Source organism: Molossus molossus, unplaced genomic scaffold (genome assembly GCF_014108415.1).
Source record: "Molossus molossus isolate mMolMol1 unplaced genomic scaffold, mMolMol1.p scaffold_m16_p_20, whole genome shotgun sequence".
Taxonomy (NCBI): domain Eukaryota; kingdom Metazoa; phylum Chordata; class Mammalia; order Chiroptera; family Molossidae; genus Molossus; species Molossus molossus.
Window position 1 is genome coordinate 44927289 of NW_023425356.1, and position 23114 is coordinate 44950402.

Consider the following 23114-nt stretch of genomic DNA (forward strand, 5'->3'; position numbering starts at 1 on the left):
GGGTGACATTTCAAACTCCATGACATTTCTCAAAGTATATTCCATGAGTCACCTTTATCAGAATACCTAGGAAATTATAAAAATGAAGATTCTTAGCTTTAGCCCACACTTACTAATTCAGAAAACCTAGAAGTGGGGCCCACAAGTATGCATTTTAAAAAGTCCCTAGGTAATCCTTACCTGTTAAAATATGAAACCACTGCCATATGATAACAGGTGGAGTTAAGAGTGCTGCTCAACTGGAAACATGGTACTTCAAACATTCGGGCTGAACTAAGACGGAGCCTCATCCTACCCAACCTTACCAACAAAGATAACTTGAAAGAATGGATTAAATGTCAGACTAGTCTTGTAATAAAAAATAGGGTTTCTCAAACACTCATTCTAAAATACATTATTTTCCTTTAGGCCTTCCTATTGTCCTCTAGAAGATATAGCAGGCTCTCCTAACAAAACGTTTTTCTTCCATGAAGAAAGCAGGTATACAAGGAAGAGGGAAGGAGAGAAAGCAATTAGTTCCTAATAAAAACAGAGTAAGTAGCAGAGATAACACAAAAAGGTAAAATGTGTGAGGAGACGTAATGAAGGAGGAAAAGTAAAAGCCCCCTATGGCCCTGGCCAGTTTGGCTCAGCGGTCAGAGCGTCAGCCCGGGGACCAAAGAGTCTTGGGTTTGATTCTGGCCAAGGGCACGTACCTTGGTTGCAGTTTGGTCCCTCAGGGCCTTGTGGGAGGCAACCAATCGATGTGTATCTCTCTCACATCAATGTTTCTCTCTCTATCTCTCCCCCTCCCTCTCACTCTGTCTGAAGAAAAATGGAAAAATATCCTTGGGTGAGGATTTTAAAAAAAAAGCTCCTTTGGCTGAGCGGGGTAATGTGCCGCAGCTGTTGAAGCATATAGCTAACAGCATACAGCTAACATGGGCTCAAGTCTTCCCTCCAAAGCGGTCTGGTTTTCAAGCCTACATTTTGAAAAACATGGACAGAGAATCAGTGATGTCATCTTGAGAGAACTGTCAAATCTTCAAAGCCATCTGAAAACTTTAAAATGAGACTGGAGGGAAAGTTAGTTGTAAAAAAGATAGAAAACCAGAATAAATGCTGTATAAGATGACTTCACACCAAAGCTCTGGTCTCTTTGAAGATATCAATTAAATACCCAGAAATAAGACTTTTCTAAAGCAGAATTTTGGTTTAAGGAAACAGTTATCCAGTTACCCCCCACCCTGCCCCGTACACGTAAAGCTGAATCTCAGTGCCCGTCTGTAACCCTTACTCACCAGCTGTAAAGGCTTCACCACCAGATTAGGCTTCTTGTAAATCTTCTGTTCTGGCTCTTTATGATTTTTAAAAGACCAAACCCATGGGGTCTCCTTAACAGCAGCAGTAGACAATGTATTTCTAGGAGGACTGGAGACATAAGTTTTGGCTTCTGTTTTCTTATCTGATTGAACTAAATATTTACTTCTGATTGATGAAACAGCTCCATCTGAAATGACCAATAGAGTAGCCTAAGTATACATGTTAAAATATTTTTATAACTGTAACTAAGCACATTCTATGTGCCAGGCACTGGGCTGACAATGATAAATACTCACCTGTCTCTGCAGAGCCTTTCAGTGTGGAGACATATAAGGGAAGCTCTAGATGGGAACACATCTTAATCATGTTGGGGGACAGGGTAATTCTGGTAAGGCTTCTTAAACTTTGTTGAAAGGTTTTTTTATTTTTCAACATTATGATTTCAATTTATTTCTTCTTCAACTTTAGTAGTGAACATTCATTGTTGCCTAATATATCATGTATGTGACTACTTAGTAGTACATAATACGATGACTTTATTTTTAGGGGATTCCCAAATCAATCACATATTTTGTTCAAATTTACATGTGTATGATGATTCTTTAAGAATTTGGCACATTAAAACAGACCACAGATACATCTAAAACCATAGTGGTTCCTAATGAATAAACTAGTAAGTACATAAGTAGATACAGTATTTACCACTGTATTTTTTTCATAATGATGAAAAATGTATACAATCTACATATCCATCAATAGGAGATTAGTTAAGCAAATTATAATACAGTCTCAGAAAAGAATTATATGTAGTTAAAAAGAATGAAATCAACCTGTATATGCTGATATGGGAAAACACCCACAATGTATGAAATATAAAAAGTAAGGACTTAGCCCTGGCTTGTTTGGCTCAGTGGTTAGGGTGTTGGCCTGTGGACCGAAGGGTCGTGGGTTTGATTCCTGGTCAAGGGCCCTGGCTGGGGTCGTGAGGGAGGTAACCAGTGGATGTGTCTCTCTCACATCAATGTTTCTCTTTCTCTTTCTCCCCCACCCATCCTTTCACTCTGTCTAAAAATCAATGGAAAAATATCCTCGGGTAAGGATTAACAACAAAAGCGAAGGATACAATATTTATATATATTGTTTTGTGTAAGACAAGTTTATGGATGTCATGTAACCATGTTATACAGAAGAGGTCCATAAGACCCCCCAAAACCACTAACACTAGTTACCACCTCTGCATTGTTGGAATTGTTTAAACAAGCAAATATAACTTTTGTAACCTTTTAAAAATCTAGCTCTGCTTACACATACATTGAAAATAGTCTGGAAGGCTATATAAAACTTCTAACAGCATTTAGGGGAAATTTTTTCTTTTTTTTTATCCTCACCCAAGGACATTCCTCCATTTTCTGTTCAGATAGAGTGGGAGGGAGAGAGAGGGAGAGAGGGGGGGAGAGAGAGAGAGAGAGAGAGAGAGAGAGAGAGAGAGAGAGAGAGAAACATCGACGTGAAAGGGACACATCGAGTGGCTGCCACCCACACGACCAACCAGAGCCGGGGACAAACGCGCCCTTAGCGGGAACCAAACCCGGGTCTCTCTGGACCGCAGGCCGACGCTCTAACCGCTGAGCCAAACCAGCCAGGGCTAGGGGAAATTTTAACAGAATTTGGGGGGGGTATAAAATGATGAGAAATGTTCACTTTAAACTCTCTACTCATCTGTGCTGTTTGAATTTTTTAGAATGAACATGGGTTATTTTAATCAGAAAAATCAACAAAGATATGTTTATACTTTGGAAAAAAATAGCTGTCCCTTATAACCACTTGCAGAAACTTATAAAAATATAAGTATGCTACTGCACTATTGGTTGGCAAGACTACCAATGAGGGAACTGAGGAAAGAGGACATGGAAGCAGTCTGTAATAGTTATTAATAAATGTATGTGAATCTATAATAAGGTCAATAAAAAAATTCAAAAGAAAAAAATTAAGCCACATTAAAAACAAAAATAAATCAAGTACCCTAATTGCAATGAGGTATCCTGAAGAGGATCGAGAAACACAAAAGAAACAATTTTTGAAAAACTGGTACAATCAGAATAAAATCTGGGCCCGGCCACTGTGGCTAAGTGGATTGAGTGTCGTCCCATGGACTGAGAGGTCCTGGTTCAATGCCCAGTCAGGGCACACGCCTGGGTTATGGGCTTGGTCCCCAGTAGGGGGCGCACAGGAGGCAGCTGATTCGTGTCTCTCTCCCACATTGAAGTTTCTATCTCTCTCCCTTCTTCTCTCTAAAAAGAAAAACAATAAAATATATACTTTTAAAAAAGGAATAAAATCTGGAGTTTAGTTAATATAATGAACCAATGCTAATTTCTTAGTTTTAATAAATGTATCATGGTGCCCTGGCCGGTTTGGCTCAGCGGTTAGAGCGTCCGCCTGCGGTCCGGAGAGACCCAGGTTCAGTTCCCGCTAAGGGCACGTACCTCGGTTGCAGTTTGTCCCCAGCCCTGGTTGGTCGTGAGGGTGGCAGCCACTCGATGTGTCCCTTTCACGTCGATGTTTCCCTCTCTCTCTCTTCCTCTTTCTCCCTCCCTCCCACTCTGTCTGTGCAAAAAAAAAAAAATGGAAAAATGTCCTCGGATGAGGATAAAAAAAAATATATATATATATAAAAAAAAATGTATCATGGTAATGTAAAATGTTACTACTAGGAGACACTGGATGAAGGGCATAAGGGAACTCTGTACTATCTTTGCAACTTTTCTGTAAAACTAAAATATCCCAAAATAAAAAGTTTATTTAAAAAAAATCACAAGTGCTGTATCCCAATGCACACCCATTTATTCTGAATCTCCATATATTTCTGAACAGCTTCTGACACACAGCCAGAGTTAAGAACTACCTAGTGCTTCCCTATCAGATCACTGTTTCAGAAAACTAGTGTCTTCAGAATTATAAAAAAAATCTGGAATATGAAGAAAGAAAATTAGAAAAAATTCAGATGATCTTTAATAATACCGGTTAGCCTATTACAACAAATATCACCAGAAATGAGGTAATCATGACATACAAAACATTTTTTTTAAGTCATTGATGGGATATTTGAGGGAATCTGACTTATTTGTAATCTGACTTACATTTATTTTGTTTTGTAAATGTTTTTATTGATTTTTTTTTTTAGGGAGAGAGAGATAGAAACATAGATGTGAGAAAAACATCTATCAGCTGCCTCCTGCACGCCCCCTATTGGGGAACAAGCCCGCAACCCGGGCTCGTGCCCTGACTGAGAATCCAACCAGGACCTCTCAGTTCATGGGATGACGCTCAATCCACTGGGCCACACCAGCTGGGCTATACAAAACATTTTCAAGGCTAATGTGTGATGTGTTTGGTTATAACAAAGAATCTTACACAAACAATGCTCTTTCCCTTGTCCTCACAGGGACAACTAAAAAGCAGGTTTGCTTCATATCGTAATTCAACTCACCACGTGGCAGAGGCTTCACATCAGCATCAAACACCAGTAAGTCTTGCTCTCCTTCCCTGAACTCCACATGGAGAATGTCACTAAGAGCGCCAACGAGTTCTATCACATTTAAAAAGCCCAATTTTTTTGGTGAAAGCTGCTCTTTAAAAATTAACTGTCACAAAAAACCAAACAGCAATAACGTGAAACAGCAACATCAGATGACAGGAGTGTAACATCTACAGGCATCGTGACAGTGCTTTACTCTGGACTTAGCCAAGCTAAATTTATAAGATCAGCGAACACAGTACTACAGTAAAGGCCTGCTTCCATCTAAGTATAATACAAACCAAGAGACCTGTAAATCCCTCACTATGACACCTGCAGGCCTACTTCGAGTTGCTTTCAGAGCACATGGTAAATTGAAGTGAAAATTAGACCTTTTAACCTCTCCTTTTTAACATTGTTTGATTATAAAGCATGTCTTTTTGTAAATAAGGGGGATGCACAAAATACAAAAATCATAATCTGTTAAAAGTTCTCTATTTGCAGAGAAAGAGTATTCACTACTACTTTCAACGTGCAATAAGGTATTTAAAAAATATTTCCTTAAAATTCTGTTTCTCTCACCCTGGAAGTTGGGATAAACAAGCAGGTATCAGTGTATTTCCTACAGTATACTGTTTGATTTTCTTGCCTTGGAAAATAAGAAAAATTATAACAAATATAAACAGAAGAGAATATACATAGGATACTAAATATATATTTTTTCCTCCATGATATAGACACTGCCTGTACTTATTATTTAAAATAAGAACCAACTTTTAACTATACAAACTGGGCAATCGGGGGAAAGATGCCTTCCTGATACACGTGTTCCTAGGCAAAGGCAAGAGGAGTGGCTGAGTGGGAGGGAGGCAGAGGTTTGCTCACAGCAATGATTCTGCATGTTGAGTGCTGCAGGCTAAGGAGAGGGGCGGCGAGCCTGGGGCGAGCTGGGGTGATGGGAGGTGACCTGGTGGTCCCCGACTCATTCAAGGAAAGAGCAGGGCTCACCAGGGTAAAAGAACTGTGGGTCTGAGTCCCAGGAGGTGGTGATGGCAGGGCCTTGACTAATAGGACACAGTGGTGACCTCAATCAAGCTCCCAGTTCTCCAGCTGAGGCTATGATTGTGACCTGGGCTGGTGGTATCCTTGCAAGAGGGTGGGTGGCAGAGAGGGAGGGTGGGCAGTGTCCTCCTCTCCACACTGTTGCACCAGGAGCAGAGGCCCAGGCCTGGGCACAAAGGGAAGATCACTCCATTCCTCCCTAGGGGCTTGAAGGCAGAACACCTGGACTCCGGGTTCTCCCTCCTTCTCTTGGTGTCCAGGATCTCAAACCAGAGTGGTCTGTCCAACTTCCTTCTTCCTTTCTTGAACTGGTAGAGCGCCTTCAGCACAGTCTCCTTGGCACAGGGGTCAGGGGGACCTTTGGTGGGTGGGTACATGTAGATCTCCCTGCTCCCAGGAGGAGCAATTTTTATAACCACCAGGCTCCAGATGCGTCGGGGGTAGTGGGGATACCAAAGCCACTTCTTCTTTTTTTTTTATCCTCACCCGAGGACATTTTTCCATTTTTTGTACAGATAGAGTGGGAGGGAGAGAGAGGAAGAGATAGAGAGAGAGAAACATCAATGTGAAAGGGACACATCGAGTGGCTGCCACCGCACAACCAACCAGGGCCAGGGACAAACTGCAACCGAAGAACATGCCCTTAGCGGGAACCGAACCCGGGTCTCTCCGGACCACAGGCCGACGCTCTAACCGCTGAGCCAAACCGGCCAGGGCCAAAGCCACTTCTTTGGAGTACCGTAAATACCCAGCCCCAAGGGCTTTGGACCAGGTGGCTGGCAAAGAAAACACCTCCAAGCTTCGGGCATCATTGCCCTCCAGGCTCTGGCATAGTCCAGGCCTGGGCAGTATGGTGTAAAGGGAACCCAGCTCTTCAGGTGGGCGCAGGGGTCTGGGATCTGTTCCCTGTGCCACGGGAGAAGGGCGGACATGGCCTATGGGATCCAGAGTGTCCAGGTGGGCCTGTAGCATGCTTCAGTACCTGTCCAGGTAGCTACTGTGATCATGTTGCGGCGGAGTCGGTTTGTCCAGGGGCAGCTTGGCTCCCAGACTTTCCCGCTGTTTGGAGATTTCAAGCTAGAGCACCTTGGGTATGTTACTTAACCTCTCTGTGCCTCAGTTTCCTCCTCTTTAAATATAAGAGTGCCTGGCTGGTGTGACTCAGTGGACTGAGCACTGTCCTATGGACTGAGAGGTCCCGGTCCAATTCCTGGTCAGGGCACATGCCCGGGTTGCAGGCTTGACTTCCGGTGGGGGGCGTGTCTGAGGCAGCCAATTGATGTTTCTCTCTCACATCAATGTTTCTATCTCTCTCTTCCTTCCTCTCTCTCTAAAAAGGTCAATAAAAAAATATTTTTTTAAAGTTAAATTAAATCTATACTTACTATATATTTATAATCATAAAGTTGAATTTTTGCCTAAGTCTGTTTACTAAGAAAGGCAAAGAACTTCCCTGTAACATCAAAAGATTTGTTTTGCCCTGGCCAGTTTGGCTCAGCGGTTAGAGCGTTGGCCTGCAGTCCGGAGAGATCCGGGTTCGGTTCCCGCTAAGGGCACGTACTTCGGTTGCAGTTTGTCCCCGGCCCTGGTTGGTCGTGCGGGTGGCAGCCACTCGATGTGTCCCTTCACGTCGATGTTTCTCTCTCTCTCTCCCTTCCTCTCTCTCCCTCCCACTCTATCTGTACAAAAAATGGAAAAATATCCTTGGGTGAGGATAAAAAAAAAAAAAAAAAAAAGATTTGTTTTAATTTCTCCAAGACTGTTTTTTTATTTGTTTTTGTTACAGATGTTTCTCATTTTTCCCCCATTGATACCCTCCCTCCCTTTTCCCCCTGCCCCATCCCTAGCTTTGTTGTCTATGTTCACTGGTCATGCATACATGCATGTAAGTTCTGTGGTTTATCTCTTCCCCTTCCAACACCCCCTCCTCTGAGGCTTGTCAGTCTGTACCCCACCTCTATGTTTCTGGGTTAATTTTGTTCAGCAGTTTGTTTAGTTCATTATATTCCACAAATAAGTGAGATCATGTGATATTTGTCTTTCTCTGCTTGGCTTGTTTTGCTTAGCATAATCCTCTCCAGGTCCTTCCATGCCATCTCAAAGGATAAGAGATCTTTCTTTCTTACAGCTGCATAGTATTCCATTGTGTACATGTACCACAGCTTTTTAATCCACTCATCTACTGATGGACACTTGGGTTGTTTCCAGATCTTTGCTATTGTAAATAGTGCTGCTATGAACATAGGGGTACATATATTCTTTCTGACTGGTATTTCAGGTTTCTTAGGGTATATTCCTAGAAGTGGGATCACTGGGTCAAATGGCAGTTCAATTTTTAACTTTTTGAGGTAACACCATAATGTTTTCCATAGTGGCTGCACCAGTCTGCATTCCCACCAGCAGTGTACTAGAGTCCCCTTTTCTCCATACCCTTGCCAACACTTGTTTGATGATTTGTTGATGGTGGCCTCTCCAAGACTATTGACTTGTAACCTTAATACCCTGAATTTTTATTAGAGGAAGCTACATTTGCTAAAATGCTTGTGGTAGAAAACTGCGCACTCCAAGCTGTGAGTCTGGCATAGGAGGTTGATTTTACCCATAAACTTTGTGATAATTAAATCATATTCTATTACTTGCGAACTTTATTTTGTAATTTTATCAGATAAGTGACTTTATTTGTTAATCCAAAATACATCAGGAGCCCTTGTTTTAGCTTCTCCCATGGGCCTACTTGAAACACACTTCTGACTCTAAAACATACTTTTCTTTAAAACAAGGTGAATTTACATTTTCTCTATCACTATCCGAGAGATGATGTGTATTTTTCCTAAGTTTTCTTCTTTTAATATTTAGTAGACAATTACTATGTGGCAGGCACCGTTCTAAGTACTTTATTTTTAAGTCATTTAAACTTCACAAAATGCTATAAAATTAGATAATATTATCCTGACTTCACATATCATCCATAAAATAGCACAGAAGCAATGTATCTTAACCATTATGCTATAGTGTCTCTTAATATCTGTTCATATCTGTAAATAAGTGACAGTTTTTATGGCAGGGTAGTTAAGAGGTAGGATCCTGACTCCACCCCTACTCACTATCTGACCCTTAGGCAAGTAACTTCTCTGTTCCTCAGTTTGTTGTGAAAATCTAATGAATTACTAAATGAAAGACATTCAGAACAGTAGCACACAGCTAACATATGTATATGTAACATATGTATATGTTTAAATTTTAACATATTTAAAAATTGGATATGTGGCAGTATCTGAGTTATCATTCTCCAACTTGATTTTTTTCACTAAACATGATGGTTCCAAAAATGTCCCACGTTTCAGAATAAATCTGGCTCATTTATTTTACCTACCACATACTATTCCATTGTATAAATGCCAATCCTAATTTATTTATCCATTCTTGGATTGATGGCCATGTACTTTGTTTTGTTTTTTACTATACTGCAATGTGCACGTCTTAGGTATGTGTCTCCATGCACACATGTAGAAGCGGAGCTGCTGGATCAGTGGGGTGTGCATCTTCAGCTGTACCTGGTACTGCCAAAACACTTGTGGGTTTTGTCCCACAAATAGTATAGAGGTGTTGTGTTTCTCCACATCCCCTCTGCTACTTGGTATTATCAGACATTAAAAATAACATTTTTGCCCTGGCCAGTTTGGCTCAGCAGTTAGAGCATTGGCCCGCAGATCAGAGAGTCCCGGGTTGATTCCGGCCAAGGGCACACACCTTGGTTGTGGTTTGTCCTCAGCCCTGGTTGGGGTTGTGCAGGAGGCAACCAATTGATGTGTCTCTCTCACATTGATGTTTCTCTCTCTCTCTCTCTTCCTCTCTCCCTCCCTCTCTAACAGAAGATAAATGGAAAACTATCCTCGGGTAAGGATTAAAAACATAATAAAAATTAAATAAAATACATTAATAAAATAACATTTTTTTCTAATAATATTATAAAAAATAAGTGGTAAAAATATCCTTCCTATGCATCATGAAGTACTTATTAAGGACAATATTCTTAACTCTTTTAGTAAAGAAAAAGACATCACAATGCAAAACAAGATGTTTAAGTTCTAGAGCACAGACTTGGAGGGTCCAAGAAGTAGCAACAAAATTTCTATCACCAAAAACATAAGCCATAAAAAACCATGGTTGGTGAAAAAGGAAACACTCACCTCAAACTCCCTAAGCAGTTTAGAAATAAGCAAGCCCTCTGGAAACTTAGACACAACCTAACAAACAGAAAATGAAATAGAATATAAATACATACCATTGGAATGCTGGGTGAAAAAATATCAAAATAAGATAGTATAAAGTTAAATAGTACCAAAGATAAAAATAGCATGTTATTAAGTGAATGAAATTAAGTCACAATATTTTTCTGTCAGTTTCCAGCTTAAAATAACATTACCACAACAAAACAAGTAGTGACTCCCAACATTCCAGAGCCCAGAAGTCTTTGCACAACACTGCAATGCCATAGTTCTGCAGGAATTTCTACGGTTCTTTAGCTCAGCTAACATATTTACCTTTAGCGCACATTAAAAAATCTTTAAAAAAAATTCTATGGCATAATTTTAAGCATTTTAAGTGGTAGCAAAGAAATACAATGACCATTATAGAAAACTTTGGAAAATACAGTTAAGCAAAGAGAAAATATCTAGTTAGTAGCCACTGTTGTCCATGTGTACATAAAAATACTTATATTTAATATAAAAAATAGGTCATTATTTCTATAACCAGTTTTTAAATATCAAACCACACACATTTTACCATGTCATTAAATATGGATCACATGTTTACTGGCTAGAGTCCTCAAAATATTCAAAAATATACTTAAATCTGTTTACTCAATCCCCTCGGGTTGTTTCCTAATTTTCATCAAAACAAACATTGCATTGGTTATTCTCATACCTGCATCTTGCACACCTGTCCAATTACTTTTTTTTAGGCTCAATTCCCAGAAATGGATTCTGTCTATCCCAATAAAATATAAAAAACTTTGTCCGGCTGATGTGGCTTCAGTGGCTGAGCATCAACCCATGCACCATGAGGTTGCCGGTTCTATTCCGGGTCAGGACAAATGCCCAGGCTGTGGGTCTGGTCCCCAGTGGGGGGCATGCAGGAGGCAGCCAATCAATGTTCTCTCATTGATGTTTCCATCTTTCTCTCCCTCTCACGTCCTCTCTCTCTAAAATCAACAAAGGGGAAAAAAAATATAAAAAGCTTTGCACTGGCCATGGCCAGATAGCTCAGTTGGTTAGAGTATCGCCCTGATACCTCAAGGCTGCAGGTTCGATTCCCAGTCAGGGCACATACAAGAATCAACCAACGAATGCGTAGATAAGTGAGACAACAAATTAATGATTCTCTCTCTCTCCATATATGTATCTCCTTTCCTCTCTTTTTAAAAATCAATAAAAAATTTTTTGAAAGCTTGGCATTTTCCTAGATTTTTCAAGATACTATGTATTTTATTTAAAATTCTAATACAAGCCTGGCCAGTGTAGCTTGGTGGTTGAGTGTTGTCCAAAGCACCAAGAGGTCACTGGTTTGATTCCTGGTCAGGGCACATAGCCAGTTTCAGGGCTTGATCCCCAGCAGGGGATATGCAAGAGGCAGCTGATCCATGTTTCTCTCTCAACAATGTTTCTATCTCTGTCTCCCTCTCCCTCTAAAAATCAGTAAAAATATAATTAAAAAATAAATAAAATTCTAATTCAAGTTTCAGAAAAATATAAAGTAAAAATTATTCCAAAATCCTATGATCCAGAGACAGTTGCTGCTGCATTTCAGAAAACATCCTTTTTCAGAGACCAATTTAGGCACAAAACATATTCACATTATTCATGATTTTACATTAAAGGACAACACTGAACATGCCACTCTATAAAATCTGTTTTTAAAGTCCAACAATATGTCAAGGAGATACTTCCATGTAAATTAATTGAGATATACAAAACATTTCTTATGAGCCACATGATATTTCCTAGTTTAGGTGGATAATTTAACCAATGAATGCTTAATATTTCTCTAATATTTTGCTACCATAAAAAGTCATATTGAACAAATGTCCAAACAAGAAGACAGGGCTGAAAGCATGAAAGTTTCTGCATTTTCTCCCAGTAAAACCACATAGCTCAAATGGAAGTAAGGCAGTAAGAGTCACAATGGCACTCTGATTATTCAAATTACAATTAACAGCTGCCATCAAAACTTTAAGTGTACATATCCTTTGGCCCTATATATAAGAGCCAAAGAGTTTTTACAAATTAATAAGGAGAAACAATAAATTAAGCGAAAGACATAAGAAATATAACAATAAACTAGGCCAAAGACATAAGAAATATAAATGGCTACTAAGCATACGAAAAGAGGCTCAATATAAAAATCAAGAGGTATAAGTTAAAACAACATAATTGGATAGTAACACTTCACTGTCAATGGGAGTGAAAATCTGTTCAAACCTTTTAGAGGGCAATGTAGTAATATTTATCAAAACCCAATCAATACCTCTATCAATTCTACTTCTAGATAAATGTTCAAACTCATTAACTACAGCAATTTTTAATAGCAAAGGCTAGAAATAACCCAAATGTTAATCAATAATAAATCTCATAAGTGAAATATTGTACAGCAAAACAATGGGGGACCATATACAAGTTAGAATAATATTTAACATAAATATATATAAAACTGGTACTGGAAAGACCTTGACAATAATTTATTGGGGTAAGGGAAAGAAAAACAGAAAGAGAACACATTTATGAAGGAACTTTCATTTTCTAATTTTAAAAAAAATTTTAAGAGTATGTAATTTATTTACTGTTTTTTTTACAATCTTAAAGGAATAGCCACTCTATTTGCAATATATTTGAAGAGATCAGGCACAAATATAAATATAAAACTAATAAATACTCATAAGCAAATTAAACTTAACCACAAATGATATCTAAAGGTATAATCAATTATTCTTATCCATTTCCCAGAAACAGAAAATACTTACAAATTTTATCTTATGTTTTAGTTCTGGATTGATAGTCCCACCAGGTCCAATCTGTGCAATAACTGATTTGAAGGTGTGCTCTAACTATGAAAAATAAAATAAAGTTCAAGTTCCAGTCCAAAAAAAACCTCAAAGATAAATCTGAATAGCATGCAAAGGAAATATCTATCAAAGGGAACGTATTTCAATCAAATGCATAAAAAAGCTTCTTAAGAGTCACTGTAACATTTCATACATATAAAATACATTTAGCTCTGGCCAGTACAGTTCAGTGGTTATAGCTTCAGCCCCTGGACTGAAGGGTCTTGGGTTCGATTTCTGGTCAAGGGCATGTACCTGGGTTGCAGGTTAGATCCCTGGCCCCAGGTGGGATCGTACGGGAGGCAACCAGTCAATGTGTCTCTCGCTCTCTCTCCCTTCCTCCCTCCTACTCTATCTAAAAATCAATGGAAAAATATCCTCAGCTGAGAATTAAAAAAAAAAGTAAAATACATTTACAGATGAAATTTTTACAAAATTGAACACTGAAATTGTCCAGGATAATTATTACCATTTTCTATAACAATTAGATTCTAGAATCTTCAATTACTCAATCCCATACTCTTACCGAGAAAAAAATGTTAGATTTTCTTCTCTTTACAAAGAGTATTTGATGTTGATCAAACACATACTCAGTGTGCGCCAAGCAGGAAGAGATGGGGTGGCGGAAGGCCCTGGGAGGCAGGGTTCAGTGTGAGCAGGGTGCTGGTGGCTGGACCCAAAGGGCAGAAGAAAGCTCTTCTGTCGAAGTGGAAATGGAGGAAAGAACCAGCAGGGACACAGAAAGGCTCTGTGATCTGGGGTCTGAGGTGGAGAGAGTTACTATCTGCTGTTCTCCAAGTTCAGAAATAAGGCCCACTCCTAAGAATAGAGGGGAAAGGGAGGGAGCTCACACAGTTGAGAAAGTGGGAAAATAAAGTCAAGGAAGTAACCGATGATTATCTGAACTCAACTGACAGGGTGTAAAGACAGGAGAGGCCCAAGTTCAGGTAGCAGGGGTCTGAAGATTTCAGTAGCGAGAAGCCAATGGCACAGGGAAACCCCACTAAGGTAAAAAGATGGGCATGGGGCTCACTGAACAAAGCAAGCTGGCAGCACAGGGCTGTGGTCTGAGAGATGGAGCACGGGCAGAGCGCCAAGGTCCAGTGAACAGCCACAGGAGGGAAACCTGAAGTGGAATGGAAGACCATGGAGTGATGTTTAAAGAAGCAACTAGGTATAAAATATATATAATAGAAAAGACACAAAGATATAAAAAAACACACACAAATTACCTAAAAACCTATCACAAAAACAAAATCACTATCAGTATTTTTTCCTTCTAAACGGTTTTAAAATCCTCATCCGAGGACATTTTTCCATTTATCTTCAGTTAGAGTGGGAAGGAGGGAGGGAGGGGGAGAGAGAAACATCGACGTGAGAGAGACACATCAATTGGTTGCCTCTTGCACGACCCAACCAGGGCCAGGGACTGAACCACAACCGAGGCACGTGCCCTTGAATGGAATTGAACCCACAACTCTTTGGTCTGCACGCTGATGTTCCAACCACTGAGCCAAACCAGCCAGGGCTCCTTCTAAACTTTTTATTTTGTAATCTTTCTTACTGTCACTTGGCCTGTCATTGCTCATAGACTGTGACCTTTTGGGTCTGTTTCTTCATCTGAAAAATGAAGATAACCTCAAGATATTGATCTTATAAAGTTGACAGGAAAATGGGATCTGGGAGGGGTTTTAAATTCCTATGATTATATCACTAGCTTTCACAAAAGGGTTCAGCCTTGTGTTCGTTTGTTTGTTTGTTTGTTTGTTTGTTTATTTATTTATTTATTTATTTATATATTTTTAATCCTCACCTGAGGACATTTTTCCATTCTTTATTCAGACAGAGCGGGAGGGAGAGAGAGGAAGAGAGAGAGAGAAACATCAACATGAAAGGGACACTTCGAGTAGCTGCCACCCACATGACCTAACCAGGGCCGGGGACAAACTGCAACCGAGGTACATGCCCTTAGTGGGATCCGAACCCAGGTCTCTCTGGACCGCAGGCTGACACTTTAACTGCTGAGCCAAACCGGCCAGGGCCAGCCTTGTGTTCTTTATCTTTATATTTCTCTGTATCTGCCATGAGACGATTCCCTAAAGCTCTCCCAGTGAACAGTAAAAGCATCTAAAGATAACTGACTTTTCACACCCTAACAAGCTCTGACTGACGACTCAATACAACAATTTATTAAATTATCACTGTGCTAGGTGTTTCAGGGGATAAAAAAAGGTTACTTTTGACAGTGTCATTCCTCTCAACCCACATATAATTAAGTAGGAAAATGAGATAAATGTATGAACAGCTATAACCGAAGGCTGGGGTACACAAGTGCAGAAGGACACAACTCATTTCGTTACATACACACGGAAGGCTTCCTTCTAGAAGGGCCTTGAAGCATGGGGAGAACACTGCAGAGAGGGTGGTAGAGAGGGCAATGAAGGAAGAAGAAACTTCACGAACAAAGGAAAAATGAATAGTTTGCCTGAAGGCGTTAGGAAAGTAGTAGAGAAAACTGAAAAAGGTAGACTGAAGTCATATTACAGGACACCTTAAATACCAAACTAAGGAGTTTTTCTTGGTTACATGAAGAAAAACTGATACTAGAGACTTTTAGCAAGGGAGAGACATTATCAGAATTTTAATCTGGCAGAAAATTAGATTTGAAGGGATGGACAACCAGTTAGGAGACCTCTGCAACTCTGGGCAATAGTTTTAAACTAGAGTACTAAGAGAGTAAGAATAGAAACAGGAGATAATACAAAGGTGGAATCCACAGAAATTAGGAAAGAATACAGTGGAGAAGGAATTGCTGATTCTACAGAGATGCATACATAATAAGAGACCAAGGAAACAGACTCAGAGATCTCAAGTTTTATGCAGAAAGCTAAAGAACCTTGGACACAGAGGTAGGTTTGAGCTGGTTTTTACTCAATTCCAAGAGTTTGGGAAACTAAGGTAAACGGCAGAATGGTGAATACAAACATGATTCGTTTCTATGAACAGCTTCTAACAGGGTCAGCAAACTATGGCCCCTGGGTCAAATCTGGCCCACCATCTGTCTTTGCACAGCCCATGAACTAAGAACGGTTTTGACATTTTAAATGGTTGGGAGAAAAATAAAAATAATTTCTGTGACACATGAAAATGATGCAAAATTCAAATTTCAGTATCCATCAATAAAGCTTTATTGGAACACAGCAACACTCACTCATTTACATCTTGTCCAAGGTTATTTTAGCACTGCAAGGGCAAAGCTGGGTAATCACAACAGAGACCATTTGGCCCTCAAAGCCTTAACTATGTACTATGTGGCCTTTTAAAAAAAATATTTGCCAATACTGGGCTCAAGATTTCAAAATGATGAGCTCTTACCAGGAAAGGAATGCTTCTCAAGAAAATGAGAAAAAAAGGTTTTTTCTTCAAGATGACTAAATTAAGTGGACAGCTTCAGACCACAGTGAAGCACCACCACCCAACCACCTCCACGAGTGACACAGTCAAGGAGTGGACTTAGTGGGTACCAGAGCCCTGCTGAAGTAAGTCTTGCTGTGTGGTGGGTCCCTGCACAGCTGGTCCTCCAAGGTAATCAGAGGTTAGTGGTCAGTGGGTATAGCCAATCCTTGCTGCTGATCCCTCCCATGCCAATAGCAATAAGCCTCAATTACAACAGGAGGGTGTCCAGTCCACACGAGGGGATGCACCTCGAGGGCACAGCTGGGGTTATCAGGGAGGCTGTGCCACTGGACCCTACAGGACATCTACTCTAATAGGCCACCCTAGGAAGCCTAGGAGACATAGCAATTCTACCTAATACATAGAAACAACAAAGGGAAGCACCCAAAATCAGGAGACAAAGAAACATATCTCAAATGAAAGAACAGAACAAAACTCCAAGAAAAGAACTAAACAAAACAGAGATAAGCAATGTAACAGATGCAGAGTTCAAAACACTGGTTATAAGAATGCTCAATGAACTTAATGAGGGCCGTAAGAGCATAAAAAAGGACCAGTCAGAAATGAAGGATGCACAGTCAGAAATGAAGGAGGCAGTAACTAAAATAAAGAATTTACAGGGAATCAATAGTAGAGTAGATAAAGCCAAGAAGCAAACCATCAATTTGGAACATAGGAAGCAAAAAACACCCAATCAGAACTGCAAAAAGAAAAAAGAATCCAATATGGAAAACAATATGGTGTTTCCTCAAAAAATTAAAAATGGAATTGCCATTTGACCCAGTGATCTCACTTCTAGGTCTATCCTAAGAAGCTTGAAATGCCAATCAGAAAGAATATATGCAGCCCTATGTTCATAGCAGCACTATTCACAATAGCTATGATCTGGAAACAGCCCAAGTGCCCATCAGTGGATAAAAAAGCTGTGGTACATTTACACAATGGAATACTATGCAGCTGTAAGAAAGAGCAATCTCTTACCCTTTGAAATGACATGTGGGGAGCTGCAGAGTATTATGCTAAGCAAAATAAGCCAGTCAGAGAAAGACAAGTACCACATGATCTCACTTATTTGTACAACATAATGAACAAAATAAACTGTCAACTAAAAGAGATCCAGAATCATGGAAGTAGGGAACAGACTGACAAACCTCAAGGGAATGGGAGGTGGGAGGAGAGGGAAGAGATAAACCAAAGAACTTATATGCACAACCAATCAACAAAGACACTAGGCTGAAGAAAGCAGGAGGGGAGTGGGAGCGGGGAGGAGGTCAATGGGGAAAAAAGAGGGACATCTGTAATACTTTCAACAATAAAAAAGAAAGAATCCAAAAAAAATGAGGATACTGTAAGGAGCCTCTGGGACAACTTTAAGCATTATCAACATTCACATCATGGGAATGCCAGAAGAAGAGAGAGAGCAAGAAACTGAAAACCTATTTGAAAAAATAATGACAGAAAAACTTCCCTAACTTGGTGAAGGAAACAGACATACAAGTCCAGGAAGCACAGAGTTCCAAACAAGATGAACCCCAAGAGGTCTATACCAAGATACGTCATAATCAAAATGCAAAAGGTTAAAGACAAAGAGAGAATCTTAAAAGCAGCAAGAGAAAAGCAGTTCGTTACCTACATGGGAGCTCCCATAAGACTGTCAGCTGATTTCTCAAAAGAAACTTTGCAGGCCAGAAGGGAGAGGCAAGAAATATTCAAAGGGATGAAAAGCAAGAACCTATAACCAAAATTACTCTATCCTGCAAAGCTATCATTTAGAATCAATAGACATATAAAGAGTTTCCCAGACAAGAAAAAGCTAAAGGAGTTCATCACCACCAAACCAGTATTACATAAAATGCTGAAGGGGCTTCTTGGAAAAAAAAAAAAAAAGATAAAAAAATAAGAACAACAAAATGGCAATAAATACATATCTATCAACAATTGAATCTACAAACAAAGTGAACAAGCAGAGCCCTGGCTGGTTTGGCTCAGTGGTTAGAGTGTTGGCCCTCGGACCACAGTTGTGGGTTTGATTCTGGTCAAGGGCACGTACCTCGGTTGCAGTTCAATCCCCAGACCTGGTCAGAGTCATGCGGGAGGCAGACAACTGATGTGTCTGTTTCATATCAATGTTTCTCTTTCTCTCTCTCTCTCTCTCCCACTTTATCTGAAGATAAATGGGGGGCAAAAATGAACAAGCAGAATAGAAACAGACTCACAGATATAGAGAACTTTTTGTTGATTGCCAGATGGGAGGGGGAATAAGGGAAGAGGTGAAAAAGGTGAAGGAATTAAGAAGTACAAATTGATTGTTAGACTGACAAACCTCAAAGGGAAGGGGCGGGTTGGGAAGGGAGAAACCAAAGGCCTTATATGCATATATGCCTAATCAATGTACACAAACAATAGTGTGAGGAAGGCAGGAGTGGGGCGGAAGTGAGCAGGAGGGTGTCAATAGGGGAAAAAGGAGGGACATCTGTAATACATTCAACAATAAAGATAAGTTTTTGTTTTGTTTTGTTTTGTTTTTTATCCTCACCCGAGGACATTTTTCCATTTTTTGTTCAGGTAGAGTGGGAGGGAGAGAGAGGAACAGAGAGAGAGAAACATCGATGTGAAAGGAACACATCAAGTGGCTGCCACCCGCACAACCGACCAGGGCCGGGGACAAACTGCAACCGAGGTACGCGCCCTTAGCGGGAACCGAACCCGGGTCTCTCAGGACCGCAGGCCGACGCTCTAACCGCTGAGCCAAACTGGCCAGGGCTAAAGATAAGTTTTAAAAAAATAAAAATAAATACAGACACACAGCACCTGGCCAGTGTGGTTCAGTGGATTGAGTGTCCTCCCATGGACTGAGAGGTCCCGGTTTGATTCCCGGTCAGGGCACATGGCCAGGCTTGATCCCCGGTAGGGGGCGTGCAGGAGGCAGCTGATCAATGTTTCTCACATTGATATTTCTCTCTCTCTCTCCCTTCCTCTCTCTAAAAAATCAATAAAACATATTTTAAAAAAACACACACACAGCTAGGTGTTGTTTAGAAACATGAGGGTGACCGCATTTTGGAAAGAAGATGCATGAGGCTAAAAGCAGGAAGGAGCAGAATTACATCTTGGAGCACTATCGTACAGACCTTCGGCCATATGATAAAACATTAATAGGTTCCTGGTAGAGATCATAAGACTGGCACAGACACACATGCAGAAGTAATATTTGTTAGGTATGTCATTTGACTAAAAGCTAGGCAATTATGGAATCTGACTTGCCATACTAAAAAATTTATTGAAACTCAAGGGAAAATAGGTAGGGAACAGCTACTCTAAGTTGGCTAGAGAACAATGAACCCACTGATTGCTCCTCCTGACAGTCATTGTTTAACATATCCAGCTATTTATCCAGAATACTCTTAAAAGATAGCTGAGCCAAGTCATCAGGTGAAATATAAAAGCTTCTTTTCTTATATGCAATAACAAGCAAAGCATCTAGTTCATGTAAAAACCTAATTGTTTGAGTGTAAATTAAAAGTTAGGTGCAAACTAAAAGAAACCCTGATTTTTAATTCATTTTATTAGCAGATTTTCTTTCATAATTCCAGGTCTACCTACTTTAAATCTCATGCCAAATGTTGCATCAAGTTTTCTAATGTGTAAGACTGGGGTAGGACTGGATGAGGTACCAGATAGAATTAGGGCTAGAGACCCTAGAAATGCCAGATTCCCATTCCTCAACCAAACTCTCCTAGAGCCAATGACCTCTTAACAGGAAGCACAGTAACACCATTGTAGCTGTGCTCTATCTAGGACTATACAGGAACGCAGAGAATTCTGACAGAGCATCTGAAGCTTCCTCACTAGAAAACAGAGCTGATCTATAGTCACCCCATTCACATTTTCATTCCTCATCTAAACTTCCTCTCAAGAGGTCAAAATAAGGGAAACTGAATAGAATGTGGTCAAAAGATTATTCATTCATGGCTCAGTGGTTGAGGGTCGACCCTGCACCAAGTGGTCGCTGGTTCGATTCCCGGTCAGGACACAAGCCCAGGTTGTGGGCCAAATCCTTAGTAGGGGCATGCAGGAGGCAGCCAGTCGATGTTCTCTCTCATCGATGTTTCTATCTCTCTCGCCCTTTCACTTTCTCTCTGTAAATCAATAAAGGAAAAATAAAAAGATTATTTATGTCTTGTGAAACAGGCTTTAAATTGTTCTAAGCCATTTGCTTTGAGAAAGAAAGCCTGGCATTTGGCAGGGGTAGGAAACTAACGACCAACCCTGACTGTTCCTCTTGCAAGTAAAAATGAATTAACACTCCTCACTTTACAAAGGAGAGATTCCCTCCCTCCCTTCCTCCTTTTCTTTCCTTTCCTTCCTTTTCTTTTTTTTTAATCCTCACTAGAGGATATTTTTCCGCTGATTTTTAGATAGAGAGGGAGAGAGAGAGAGAAACATCAATGTGAGATAGACACATCAATTGGCTGCCTCCCGAACAGCCCTAGGGGTCGGGGATAGAACCTGCAACCCAGGTATGTGCCCTTGACCAGAATTGAAGCCCAGAACCTTTGGTCCACAGGCCGATGCTCTAACTGGTGAGCCGAACCGGCCAGGGCTGATTTTTTCTTTTTAATGACATGTTTTTCTAATGACAAATAATGTAGGCTCACTGCAGAAAAACAAAACATAGATCAAAAAGGAAATAAAAATTGTCTGTAAATGTACAATTTAAGTCTAATGCTGTTATATATTTATTTTTCTCCTGTACACAAAAAAACACATATACTCGCAGTGTTTTGAAGAAACACCTAGCAAATGTACAGAGCTATACTTTCAAAGATATGGAAGGTTGTACTTTTTTATAAATATGGTTGTGTAGGGTCTGCTGATTATATAGAGTCTGTCCTGCTAGGAAATTAAAATATATAGCTTAGGAATTAGAGCCCACTCTTTAGAACAAGATTTAAATAGTTCTGAAGGCAAAAATCTCAAAACTGGAAGTGCAATGTAGGTATTAGGTTGCGTCTGTAAGGAATTCTTGGAGCTGTAAACACAGGATGAAGCTCAGAGAAAAATAAAGACATAGAAAAGGGGCACCTGCATCTCCCTGCTCCTGTGCCTGGAGCCAGGCATGTTGGAGCCAGGCATGTGTTACTGCCTGGCTCCTCCCACTCAACTCTGAGTGTACTCTGTACACTTTCACTCTTTAATATTTTTTTCTGGAATTTTCAGTCAGTACAATCAATTCAGATAATGGAAATAAGAACTTTACATTTGAAAAAGATAAACAAAAATTATTTATAAACATCATTATGGTGTATTTGGAAAGCCTATGAGAAACTATTAAACAAGTTCGAGTTCAGTAAGGTGGCCAGTTTCAAACTAATACTTAAAAACAAAACAAAACAATCTTTCCTCATAAGCCATAAGCAGTTAGAACCCCATTCTCAATAGCAACAAAAGTATCACACTATACAATACCTAAGAATACACTTACTAGAAATGTGCCAAACTCTAATAAAGAAAACTATACGTCTGCACTGAAGAACATAATACTGAATAGAAAAATGTATGTTATTTAAGAAATATATTTAATGTAATGTGTGAAGTCTTCAAATTTTTAAAAATTATTTTTAAGAGAAATCTCACTGAAATTTTAGAACTTACATAAACAATTCTAAACTTTCAGGAAAAAAAATATTAGAATAGAAAAATGTCTGAAAAGAGACTAATTAGGGGAGACTTGCCCTAACATTAAGGTGAATTTAAAAGTACCAAAATAGAACTGACACAGAAACACACACACCCAAAATTATAATCCAGCTAGATTAAAACTTGATCCATACCTTACACAAAAATTAACGTGAAATGGATAATAGATCTAAGAACTAAAATTTTAAAACTTCTCAAAGAAAACACTGGAGACATTTGTAACGTTGGATTAAACAAAGGTCTGTTATGGAGGCAAGAATCAAAAGGAATATATAAATTAGATTTCATCAAAAGTTTACTTCTGCTCCACAGAAATCAGATTAAAGAAATGAACAAACAAGTGTAGACAAGGAGAAAATATTTCTCTGATAAAGGACATGTGTCCAGACTACATGAATAATTCTTCCAACTCAATACAGACAACTCGATTTTTAAGAATGAGTGAAAGATATGAATAGACATTTCAAAGAAGATATATACAAATGGGAAATATGCCTATGAAAAGATGCCCAATATTATTCATCACTAGAGAAATTTCAATTAAAATCATGAGATACCAGTATTACACCCAGTAAAATGGCTAATCTTTTAAAAATTGATAATACCAAATGTTAACAAAGCTGCAACGTAGCTCATAAGAAAGTAAAATTGTATAGCTAATTTAGAAAACAATTAGGCAATTTCTTACAATGTTAAAAACACACTTAGTGTATAACCCAACAAGCCTACTCCTAGGTATTGACTCAAGAGAAATGACGTCCATCTTCATAGAAATTGTATGCAAATGTTCATAGCAGATTTATTTATAATACCACCAAACAGGAAATAACCCAAATATCATCTAATGGGGAATGGAAACAAAAATTAAGGTGTATCAATATAGTGGAATGATATTCAGCAAGAAAAAGGAACAAACTACTGATACATACTTGATGAATCTCCAAAGTATCATGCTGTTAAAGAAGCCAGACACAA

At 39.5% G+C, this 23114-nt stretch overlaps 1 protein-coding gene across 3 annotated transcripts in view; it reads right to left on the reverse strand.

Moving 5' to 3' along the window:
- The window catches only part of TDRD5 (tudor domain containing 5), a 51629-nt gene that overhangs the window by 24366 nt on the left and 4149 nt on the right, over nucleotides 1-23114 (reverse strand). For all 3 annotated transcript variants that reach the window (XM_036273211.1, XM_036273209.1, XM_036273210.1), the window contains exons 4-7: nucleotides 12903-12986; nucleotides 10072-10128; nucleotides 4793-4946; nucleotides 1281-1453 (exon numbers count right to left, since the gene is read on the reverse strand). In XM_036273211.1, the coding sequence (XP_036129104.1) occupies nucleotides 1281-1453; nucleotides 4793-4946; nucleotides 10072-10128; nucleotides 12903-12986 (468 nt within the window). The remainder of the gene's footprint in view (nucleotides 1-1280; nucleotides 1454-4792; nucleotides 4947-10071; nucleotides 10129-12902; nucleotides 12987-23114) is intronic.